Source organism: Myotis myotis, unplaced genomic scaffold (assembly GCF_014108235.1).
Source record: "Myotis myotis isolate mMyoMyo1 unplaced genomic scaffold, mMyoMyo1.p scaffold_m19_p_27, whole genome shotgun sequence".
NCBI lineage: Eukaryota > Metazoa > Chordata > Mammalia > Chiroptera > Vespertilionidae > Myotis > Myotis myotis.
Window position 1 is genome coordinate 62,233 of NW_023416332.1, and position 11,943 is coordinate 74,175.

Consider the following 11,943-nt stretch of genomic DNA (forward strand, 5'->3'; position numbering starts at 1 on the left):
GCCCCCTGGACCTGCTGGGGTTGGACCCCGGCAATTTTTCTCAAACTTCTTTGTATAATTAATCACAGGTATTCTATACATAGTTATTTAGGACTGCAATTGTCAGATTGTCAGTGGGATCCATCTTTTTCATTATATCTTTTAATTTATTTATTTCCCAACATTTGCCAACACTTAGGCATGATCCCATCCCCTCCCCCCCCCCCCCGCCCTTTTTCCTGGATTAGCAGTCCGTTCCTGGAATTCCTTAAAATTGGGTCACTTTTATGAAGGTGTCTTGCTGGTCTGCTTTTCTTGAGCCTTTTCTCCTGGAACAAACACAATGAAAATAGCAAACAAACACAAAACATTAAAAATCATATATGTTGTGTATTCTTTAGAGCAAGCTAATCCTTGACCCACCTTGGCCCCTTTGATGAAAACCATGGCCCCTACCCTGAGGATCTGAGTAAATGTTATGAAGAAAGAGGCCAAGTGCCCAGGGCAGGATCTGAGAAGGCAGCTTGCACACATGACACTTGGCCAAAGGGACTTGGAAAAGGCAAGGAAAGTATGCAAAACCTTACAAAAAGTCCGTCCCGATCCTCGATCGTCTACCATGCCAACATCTGCCACCCCCTTTCCTCTTCGCTCAGCACTCACATCCCCAGTGATGACCAGACGGTCTGACTGTCAAAGGCAGCCCTCCCTCCCTGAGAAATGGGCATCTGTGTGTGGGGGCAGGAGGGTGGCTCTGTCCTCTCCATGACTCCCTCAGATTCTTCAGGGACCAGGGCGTCCACGGTCCTCCAGGAACCAGCCATCCAGAGAGCTCGCTGCACTCACGGGGCCCAGGGCTGCCAGGGGGCTGAGATGAGAATCTGGTGTTTGGATCTGTGCATGGTTGTGAAACACCTTCAAGTGGGGGTGTCACACTAGGGCCTACGGGTGCAGGCTGGGCAGAGCTGGTCTGTGTGACCTGGGAGCCTTGGGGGAGTCAGAGGTCACTGCGGGCAGGGACAAGGTGTCGACCCAGTGGAAACTGTCCTGGTCTGAACCCGCCTGGAGGACGGTGGCCCCGTTTTGTTTTGCCTTCCCCCTCACGGACCCGTGGCACAAGCTCCCCTAAGAGCCAGCCCGCGGTCACTCACTCCTTTTCCACGTCCTGGATGGAGTCGGGCAGCGGCTGATTCCTGGTCTCAGGAAGGAAGAAGACGACAAGGCTGGGCACGAAGGAGGAGACGGCATAGAGGATCCAGGGCAGGTGGGGAGAGTACACCACCAGGATCATCAGGAGGGGAGCCATGGCCGCCCCGATATTACCAGCCATCGCAACGATTCCTGAAGCTGTGGCCCTTGGAGTGCAAACAGCAATGCAAAAGTCATCTGGTCAAAACCCACACATGTCATTTGCGATTTCTCATTTCGCTTTGACTGTGGGAGACAGCACAGCAGTGTTTAGGTCCCGAAGGTTGACAATATACGACTCCATCTCAAATACTCTCTCTTATTTGCTTGCAATGTTTTCCGGTACACAAGTGCATCAAGCCATTTTCATTATTTAAAAAATATTCTCACCCATAGCACCTACCTTTTAGTGGTTCAGGAGAACATGTGAGATGATATGATACATTAAAGGACTGAACCCAGCGCATGGCAAAAAGTCAGCCGTAAATAAACCTTAGCTATAAATTATTGTTGCTAGCCCGGGTGGCATGGCTCAATGGTTGAGTGTCAACCTATGAACCAGGAAGTCACGGTTTTATTCTCAGAGCACATGCCCTCGTTGTGGGCTCAATCCCCAGTAGGGGGCATACAGAGGGCAACCCATCAATGATTCTCTCTCATCATTGATGTTTCTCTCTCTCTCTCTCTCTCTTTCCCTCTCCCTTCCTCTCTAAAATCAATAAAAATATTTTTTAAATAAATAAATTGTTGTTGTGATGGCTTGTTTTGATGACTCGTCAGTCTAGGTTGCTTCCCACTGTAAATGTTCACTAGCCGGGAAAGGCCTGCTTGACCCTGGTGGGGCTTCGGCGAGTCGTGTACCTGATGACGGTGGGGATTAGCTCGTTTCCGTGGGCCAGAGAGCACATGATGGCCGCAGACGAAAATCCCACTCCCAGCGTCGACAGAGCCACGCGGAGGGTCTGCATGTCTGCAGAGGAAGACCAGGGAGACTCAGGGCACCTGAGCCGAGGGACCACCGTTCCCCAATCACTAGTGGAAAACATGCTGCTGAAGGCGCTCGCATGGGCTACACATGTTGTAGAGGAAGCACACAGAGGCACGGAATACAGAGAAGGACAGCTGAGAAAGATGACTCATCCATACGTCATCATCTTCTTTTAAAAGGTGAGTTCTTGCATCACCTCTCCCTACTTATCAGAACTTTGCCAAAGACGAAGAGGGCAACTGCAGACCAGCAAGAGTTTGCCGTCATTTATTCTGTCCCGAGTCTCCTGCCTTTCACGGATGACGTGGGACTGTGACATGAGCAAGTACTGAGGGAGGCAAGACTCGGCAATGTCCTCAAAGAGTTCAAAACCCGGTGCCTATGCCACATGGGCACGGAGCGTCAACAGCGCTGGCGTAGAGGGCGATGAGGGGGCAGAACTCGTGTCGGTGGACACGCTGGAGGGTGGCTTGGTCTAGAATAATGTTTGAAGACTCGAGAATAAGGACCGCGTTAGGTGACAGAAATAGCCAGGCTTTGGAAACCTCTGAAAGGACACTTTGGAGCCAGTTGTCTACTCAGTTTAAAACAGAACACCATCTCATGAGAGCGTTACGTCGGAGTGGGCTGACACTCGAGGTGAGGGAAGCCCTCGGTCTGGGACCCTGTGAAATACGTCACATACTCTTCACTGGGGTTAGTGAATGTGGGACCCCTGGCGCCCCTCTCCGTGACATGTGGTCACTGAGTTTAGTGAGATCGAGTCTCAGAGAGGCTCTCACGGCTTGGAGCCTGTTCCCGGCGTCCACGCCTCTGCTTGAAGCCAGGGGGCCTCCCCGGGCGCAGCTGTGACGCATGGGTGCACAGACGAAGTCGGGAGTGGGCAGGCCTGACGCTGGAGTCATAGAAGGAGCCCAGACAGAGGGAGGGAGAGCGCTGTGTCGGCACATGAGACACAAATACCGCCGATTACAGCTGCACGTGTGATTGGCCAAGGGCAAGGCGTCATGGCTCTCAGAGAGAAATGGTCAGGAATGAATGACACCAGTCCCTGGGCACTTCTCAGTGTCGATGAAGGCAGCCTGGTATCTGAACGGACCTCTGTGCCCTCTGACTCCTCCCCAGCCACCTGCTGGCAGGCTCTGTCCTCAATCCTGAGATTGCTTTGGGGAAGCCACTAGCCGTCTGGCCTCACAGAGGTGTGAGGAGGTTCCCCAGGGAAAGGGGGGAGACAGTTCCATTCTTCAACCTGCGCCCCTTTCTCACCTTGAGGCACAAACGTGATGGCCAGGATGAAGCCCCCCAGCAGGAGCAGGAAGAGCACCTGGCTAAGCCTCCGGCCCAGGCGATTCATGGCCAACAGCGCGACGTAATTGGCCGGGAGGGTGATGGCGCCAAAGAGAACCTGGAACAGGAACACGTTGCTCCCCAGGTACTGGAGGTGCAGGCTCAGGCCGTAAAAGGGTATGACGTTTGCAAATCTGTGGTGAGCAAAAGAGGAAAGACAGATGGCTTCAGGTTTAGAACCTGCAAACGATGGTGAGAAATATTGTCAGCCAAGCAGCCGGCGGCTGGTGAGAAAGAATGAAGGCATCACCCGGCCGTGGTGGCTCAGTGGTTGAGCGTCAACCTCTGAACCAGGAAGTCAGGGTTTGATTCCCGGTCAGGGCTCGATCCCAGTGTGGAGCGTGCAGAAGGCAGCCAATCAATGATTCTCTCTCATCATTGATGTTGCTCTCTCTCTCTCTCTCCCTCTCCTTTCCCCTCTGAAATCAATAAAAATGTTTTGTTTTGTTTTAAAGAATGAAGACATGGTGGGTTCTGTAGAATATGTCTTTGCAGGGTCATGATTTTAAAACGTCATAAAATATTGTATGCTAATGGGGCTCATAATTGTTATGTTTCAGGAGGTGGCGAGTGTTGTGCTTGCGAGTACGTGGTGGGGCCTTCTAGGGTTTTCCAGTCCTTCCTACATCCCGATCTGGGTGTGGCTGCTTATTTACATGTGTACATACTCATAGAGCGGTGTTGCTTGTGTGGTTGACTGTTTGTAGCTTTACCGAAATTACCATAGAAACAAACAAGGGAAGAAACTTAAAATCAAAACCTGTGCCACGACTGAGGTTCCCAGCCTCAGTTCCCATGATGAGCCCGGTGGGGCCATGTGACAGACAGCACTCGTCATTGGGCAGTCAGGTCCGTGTCCGCCTTTTCATAGCTCTCCGACTGTCTCTAAACAAGGCAGTATTCCCCGCGGCTTCCTCGTGTGTTATCCCGACCCTGTTCCCAGGCACGGTGTGTCCTCTGAGGGCCACGGGGCCCCGCCTGCGCTACTTAGCATTCCCCGCGCATGCTGGGAAGCCTACCGCACACAGGACAGGAGGCAGATCCTCTCACGCATGTTGGGCGTGCGGAACAGGTCGGACACGGGGGGTTTGGTCTGCGCGGCCTCCAGCTCCTCCTGCATGGTCGACCTCAAAACCTTCAACGACAGCAACAGCACCCCAGTCAGTCGGCACAGCGCTGTGGGCGGAGGGCAAGGTGGACCCCTCCCCTCTCTGTCTACGGAAAATATGGCCACACGGATGCACGGACAGAGGGAAAAGGTTGGGGAAGGGGAGTCAGGGAGCTCAAGAGGCCTTGAGGAAATTGTGGAGCCACCAAGACATTAGGCATGAGATTCGACGGGGCTGCACGACATCCGAAACCGTGTGCACGTTAGACATTCAGGTCGGGAGGGCAGCGAGGCAGGCACTCGGGTTGTGGCCCAAAGCCCCACTGATGCCAGATGGACAGGAAAGACCTGGGAGCTGAGCGTAGGGCTCAGCTGGCCATCCTTTGCACACACTGTTTGTCTCGGGCGGGGAGAAACATTTCCTGAGTCTATTTTAGTTTCTCACTCAGTCTCAGATGGAAACACAAAAGACCCTAAATAGTCACAGCACTTTTTTGAGCATAAAAATGCTGGAGGCATCATATGTTCTGATTTCAAAATATATTACAAAGCTCCAATCACCAAGAATGTGGTACTGGTATAAAAATAAACATGTAGGCCAAGGAAGCAGGATAGAGAGCCCAGCAATAAACCCATGCGGACCCAGTCGACTGATCTCTGATCGTGGCAACAAGAATTGACCATGGGGATAGAATAGTGTCGCCAATAAATGGCGCTGGGAAACCAGATATCCGCAGGCCAGGGCGTCACATTGGAAAGTTACCTGACACTGCCTGCACACAAAACTCAACTCCAGATGGGTTAAAGACTAACATGTAAGACCTGAGGCTGTAAGATTCCTAGAGAAAACTTCTTGGTATTGATCTTAGCAATGAGTTCTTGGATATGACACCGAGAGAACAGGCAACAAGCAAACATAGACGAGTGGGACTACAGCCAACGGAACATCTTCCGCACAGCGAGGGACAATTAACCAAATGGAAAGGCGCCTGCGGAACGGAGGAAATATTTACAAACTGTGTGTGTGATAAAGGGTTCATGTCCGAAATATACAGGGAGCTCCTACCATTCAAGAGCCAAACAGCCAAATAACTCAACTTAAAAACGGGCATGCGAACGGGACAGACATTTCTCCAAAGACAACATACAAACGGCAAACAGGTCCATGGAAAGGTGCCCATCGTCAGCAATCGTTCCGGAAACTCAAGTCAAAACCACAGTGAGGTACCACTTCACACCAGTTAGGATGGCTATGAAAGAGACAGTAAGAGTTGGCGAGGGCGTGGAGGGTAGGATACCCTGTGCCGTGTTGGAGGGAATGTGGAATGGCGTAGCCACTAGGGAGACAGCATGGAGGTTCCTCAAAACATTAAAATTAGAACTATCATAGGATCCCATAATTTCTCTTCTGGGCATCTCTCCAAAAGAGCTGTGAAGAGGATCTTGAAGAGAGATTTGCACACGCGTGTTCATTAGAGAACTAGTCGCAAAAGCCAAGCCAATGGGAACAACCTAACTTCCCATCAATAGACAAGGAAAATGTGGTAAAAAGGATATCATTCATTCCTAGGAAACCCTGCCCTGGCCGGTGTGGCTCAGTGGAAAGAGCGTCGGCCTGAGGACTGAAGGGTCCCGGTTCGATTCCGGTCAAGGGTGCATGCCCAGGTTGCGAGCTCGATCCCCAGTAGGGGGTGCGTAGGAGGCAGCCAGTCAATGATTCTCTTTCATCATTGATGTTTCTATCTCCCTCTCCCTTCCCCTCTGAAATCAATAAAAATATGTTTTAAAGGAAAGGAGGTCCTGCCATTTGCTGCAACATAGCTAGCCCTGAGGACATCTTGCTAAGTGACCCCTACACAAGCTCCGTCACGGTGAGTGACTGCCTCTGCGGGGGCAGCACCTGCGCCCAATTCTTCCAGCAGCTGCATAGTCCCTGGTGTTCACTCAAACAGCGCGGACAGCCCTTGGGGACCAGGGACGCTGGGTAAAATGACAAGGATTCCCGCCCTTCGTTCATCGCATGGACACCATCCAGGTACATACATGTCAGCTCATGTCTTCCCTGCACCCCATAACCAGCTCCCTTTAGGTTGCTCACCTCCATGGTGAGGGTGTCTCCAGCATTCTTTCTTCCATTCATGTGAGCAGCTTTTCTAAGTTCCTTTAAGCCCTCCTCCGGTTTGTTGGTGATAATCAGCCACCGAGCGGACTCCGCCAACCACCTGGCCAGAGAGGACGGCAGGGGAGCAACCACGGCTCGCTTGCCCCTTTCCCACATCCTTGGTCCTGCAATGCCTCTCCCTCCCCCTCTAATACCTACCTCCTGCCTTGTTATACCGGGGAAGGGGGGCTTAGGTCCTCCTGTACCGAAACTAGGAAACTGGGAGGATGCCCTCTCCACGCAACACACCTTCACGGCTGGGGATATAGAGTAGGAGTCATATTGGGCCCCCCCTCCATCCCAGGGAATAGAATTCGTTGTAGCAAATAAAAAGGCTGGGCCTCGTTGCATGCTGTTAAACTGTAAATGCGAGTAACTGTCAAGTGTAACTACATCCCGTGCGATCTTTTGGACATACACGAAAATGCATTTCTTATTTGGCATTTTACTTGCATGAGACACCCTGTATTTCACCAGGTTTGGAAACGAAAATGCAGACCTCTCAGATGAATAGAAATTATATATAAACAATGCATCATGTTTAGGGTCAGCGTACACCATGCAACGTTTGGGATGTTATACAAAAAGGAATGTTGCTTTTCTGAAATTCACTTTTTTTTTTTCCCGTTTTGAAATTCAAATTTAACTGAGTGTCCTTGGTTTACCTGGCAGCCCTGCCTGTCCTGCCCCCCGGATTGTGCACAAGGCACAGATCAGGAGAGCACATGCTCAAGTGCTGACTAAGGACCTGGCCACGTTCTGTGTCCTTATTCTGTGAGCCCGCACCCCCGGGTCCTTAAGACAAAGGAAGAGAGACAACTGATACCTCGAGGAAAGAAACAAGACAAATAGCGGTAGGGAGTACACCAGCTGGAGGGTGTGCCAGTCACGGATGGCGAAGGCCATTCCTCCCAGGAGCAGCTGCCCCACGCAAGCAGCGCCGATGGTCGTAGTCATCCCCAGGGCTTGGAACCGGGGTGCGGTCCACTCCATAACTGAAAGGAAACACAAACAGGGTTTTGACTTCAAACAAAGTTTGGATTCCATGTGCCTCGCCGGCACGGCGAAGGGTGAACCTGAGGCGAGGCGGTGAAGGATTGAAGAAAAGACAGACAAGAGAATACAGCTGGGGCTTGGTGGATCTCCCGTGCCTGGATGAGGACACAGAAGACCCAGCCTGCAAGCCGATGCTTTATTTTATAGTCTGATTAAAACAAGGGTAGATGAACATGTATACAAATGTTCTTGTTTTGGCAACACTTGCTGCACCTCCCACAGCCCATGAACTACTTAGGAAGGAATTAGGGAGGGCTACAAGGTCAGGCTTAATTATGCTAGGAGAGCTCTGCCCTCCAGGCTGGGACTTGTCTGTGGCCCTGCCCCAGGTTAGCCCAAGGCTTGACCCTAGAGCGGCTCCCTACAATTCCAGAGTCAAAAGTAGGGCTTGAAAAATGTCAAAGACCCAACGTTTGTACTCACTGAGCACAGAGCTGTTGTTGAGGATGCCCATGGTGGAGAAGCCGGCCAAGAAGCGCAGCGCGCAGTAAGCGAGGAGCAGGGGCACAAAGGCCGTGCAGGTCTCGGCGATGGCGAGCACGAGGGAGCACCATCGGAGAATCAGCCTCCTCCCAAACCTGAGGCACGGGGACAGGTTAGATGTGGGCATGATAACAGCTTGTCACAAAAATCATCACAAAGAAGGCTTCTTCTGACGTTTAAGCGATGTTTCAGTAAGTGAAAGTTTGCACTTGAAACCAGGAAGAATCAACAATACTAGCAGATTATCTCAGAAGCAGCCCTCCTGTTTGCAAATAGATACTGAGTGCAGCAAAGCGGATTCTCCAATCTGTTGCCAATGGAACTTTGAGATCAATGAAACCGTGTAAGACAGCTGCAACACCATAGTCCTCTTTTAGCCCAGGTTTTGCTTTGCGTGGTTTCAGTCACCCACGGTCAACCGCAATCCAAAAATATTAAATGGAGAAAGAAGAACAAAGTTGGAAGAATCACGCTACCTGACATCCAACTATACTACAAGGCCATCGCAATCAAAACAGCATGGACTAGCATGAAAACAGACATCTAGGGCTTGGAACAGAATAGAGAGCCCAGAAATAAACCCACGCCTATATGGTCAATTAATATTTTACAAAGGAGGCAAGAACATACAATGGAGTAAAGATAGTCTATTCAATAAATGGTTCTGGGAAAATTGGACAGATCCATGCAAAAACATGAAACTAGACCACCATCATACACCATATACAAGAATAAACTCAAAACAGATTAGACTTAAATGTAAGACTCGAAACTATAAAACGCCCAGGAGAAGACATTCCTCGTAAGTAACACTTTGTCTGATATATCTCCTCCAGCGAAGGAAACAAAAGGAAAAATAAATGAGACTCCATCAAACTAAAAAGCTTTTTGCAGAGGAAACTATCAACAAAATGAAAAGACAGCCTACTGAATGGGAGGACATATTTGCCAATAATACATCTGATAAGGGTTCACATCCAAAATGTATCAAGAGCTCATGTGCGGGGCCCAGAAAGCCGCAGGATGGCGTAACCTGTCATACGTGCTTCTCACGGGAGAGTGATGCGTGGAGATACCCCCGAACCAAGGGCCTGTGACCAGGGACACTCACCTGTCTGATAAGTGGCCGTAGATGGCCCCTCCCACCAGCATGCCCACCATGAACGAGAACTTGGCCATTGATTTCAGCGTCTCAGCTTCACATACCAGGTCCCACTAGAAGGGAAGGAAACCATCTCAGCAGAGCTTCACAGCGCCTGTTCCCCTCAGCAGAGACCTGATTGGAACAGCTTTGGGGACTTGCATGTGTCGATACAGAACAGCCTTCTTCCTCTGCAGCTGCCTCTCCACCTTCCTCTCCAGCTGCCTCTCCAGCTGCCTCTCCAGCTGCCTCTCCAGCTGCCTCTCCACCTTCCTCTCCAGCTGCCTCTCCAGCTGCCTCTCCAGCTGCCTCTCCACCTTCCTCTCCAGCTGCCTCTCCAGCTGCCTCTCCACCTTCCTCTCCAGCTGCCTCTCCACCTTCCTCTCCAACTGCCTCTCCAGCTGCCTCTCCAGCTGCCTCTCCAGCTGCCTCTCCACCTTCCTCTCCAGCTGCCTCTCCAGCTGCCTCTCCATCTTCCTCTCCAGCTGCCTCTCGGGCTGTCCTTTCTTATCAGATCTCAGCTTAAACATAACTTCCTCTGGGAAGCCTCCTCTAAACCTGTTGGCTATATGAATGCCTTGGTTTATTTCATACTCAGTAGTTCTCAATCTTGGCTCCATTGTACAATCGTTTGAGAAGCTTTAAACTTACTTCCCTGGCTGGTTTGGCTCAGTGGATAGAGCATCAGCCTTTGGACTGAAGGGTCCTGGGTTCGATTCTGATAAAGGGCAATGCCCAGGTTGCAGGCTCAATCCCCAGTGTGGAGCATGCAGGAGGCAGCCGATCCATGATTCTCCCTCATCATTGATGTTTCTATCTCTCCCCCTCCCTTGCTCTCTAAAATCAATAAAAATATATTTTAATAGCCGAAACCGGTTTGGCTCTGTGGATAGAGCGTCGGCCTGCAGACTGAAAGGTCCCGGGTTCAATTCCGGTCAAGGGCATGTACCTGGGTTGCGGGCACATCCCCAGTGGGAGATGTGCAGGAGGCAGCTGAACGATGTTTCTCTCTCATCGATGTTTCTAGCTTTCTATCTCTCTCCCTTCCTCTCTGTAAAAAATCAATAAAATATATTTTAAATATATATATATATATATATATTTTAATCAATAAATTTACTGATGACAGAATGTCACCACAGACTTTCTCACACGGCTGTTTCAGCCGCACAGTCTGTGGTTGGAGGACCATCAACTTCCCAGATGTTTCTAATTTTCAAGCAAGGCTGGGCATCACCAAGCTTGCACAACATTGTAAACACATCACATACATGAATTGCTTCACCTTTAGTCTTCCTATTTTAAACAAAGCTATGCACTAGCAAGGTCACGGCTAATTTGGAGTTCATCACGCTCAGTAAGCATGTCGGAGTCTGGCATGGAATGGAGTCATTCACATTTGCTGAAGGAAGAAAGAACAAGCCCCTACCTGGTGACATCACCCGCTTATCCCTCAGCTCCCAGACCGCGGACCCGCCAGAGGTGGACGGGGCCTCTCACCTCGGTCACGATGGTGGAGGAGAAGGTGCTCCGGTCATACACCCAGCCGTCCACACAGGGCTCCGTGGCCGGCTCGCTCTCGTTGGCCAAGGTTCCGTTCGGGTGAAGGAGCTGCCACTGGGGGTGGAGGAAGCGGCGGCACTTCTCCGGCCTCCGGTCCGAGTCCAGCGGGATGGAGACCCGCAGCAGGGCGTCCGGCCCGAGGGCCCCCGAGCCATCGGCCCAGCCGCTGGTGTTGTCGAGGATGGGGACCCAGCAGCGGTGCGCGGGCGCCACGGCTGTGAAGTTCTCCAGGAGGATGTGCGGGAACACCAGGAAGCAGGACAGGCAGAGGAACACCAACTGGAGGAGCTGGAACCGGCCCAGGCCGCCCACCACGTCCAGCAGCGTATGAAAGGCCATCGAGGGGCGACAGGCGAGCCCCGAGGGGAGACAGAAGGACTGTAGTTAGAAAAGTTCAAAGAGGGAAGAGCCTTCCTTTTGGGGGGGCACATGGAGTGTGCCCTGATCCGGACCCCGCGCTCTCGCTCTCCGCAACGGGCCCAGCAGCACTCCCTCCCGGTTGTCTGAGGGTCGGCCGGCTGCTGTTTTCCTGAAAGTTAAAGAGGAATGATTAGCTGAGATATTGCCATCGGCTGGCAATCCCCACCATTTCAAGGTCTACGTGGTGAAGAGGGATTTCATCAGCAGTGCCCGAGGCAGCACCGGACTCTGCCCCCGCCTCTGCGCACAAATAAACAAACCCATGGCGGCTGGCAGACCTCTCACGTCAGGGGGACTCCGCAGTGAGATGCTTTCTATGTTTCCTGTGAAACGTACCGAAAGGAAGTGCTTGGCTTGCATTTTGATGAAAAGAGTTCATGAAAACCATCCTGAGTTCAGTTAAAGCAAACGAAACATGGCGCAACCCTTCCCTCGGGGCGGTGACGTTCTGCTTCGAGTCCAAGCAAGCCACGAATTCGCTTTGACAATAAGTTACTCAAAATGGGCAG

The 11,943-nt window shown here is 51.4% G+C and overlaps 1 protein-coding gene across 1 annotated transcript; it reads right to left on the reverse strand.

Annotated features, from left to right (window-relative positions):
• Positions 1–218: 218 nt before the first annotated feature.
• LOC118649089 (solute carrier family 22 member 9-like) lies at positions 219–11,606 on the reverse strand. Its single transcript, XM_036295883.1, has 10 exons — positions 10,952–11,606; positions 9,422–9,525; positions 8,251–8,405; positions 7,598–7,766; positions 6,709–6,832; positions 4,522–4,637; positions 3,422–3,636; positions 2,029–2,137; positions 1,131–1,334; positions 219–308 (listed from the first exon to the last, which is right to left on the reverse strand). The coding sequence occupies exons 1-10, from the start codon at positions 11,351–11,353 to the stop codon at positions 248–250; spliced, it is 1,659 nt and encodes a 552-aa protein (XP_036151776.1). The 5' UTR covers positions 11,354–11,606; the 3' UTR covers positions 219–247.
• Positions 11,607–11,943: the final 337 nt, after the last annotated feature.

Bases quoted from the DNA above. Each gene is read 5' to 3' on its own strand.
- LOC118649089 (XM_036295883.1), bottom strand. From the start codon at position 11,353: ATGGCCTTTCATACGCTGCTGGACGTGGTGGGCGGCCTGGGCCGGTTC. The intron at 8,406-9,421 runs GTGAGTGTCCCT...CCCGTGCCTCAG, and splicing joins TACGGCCACTTATCAGACAG to GTTTGGGAGGAGGCTGATTC. The intron at 7,767-8,250 runs GTGAGTACAAAC...GTTTCCTTTCAG, and splicing joins CAACAACAGCTCTGTGCTCA to TTATGGAGTGGACCGCACCC.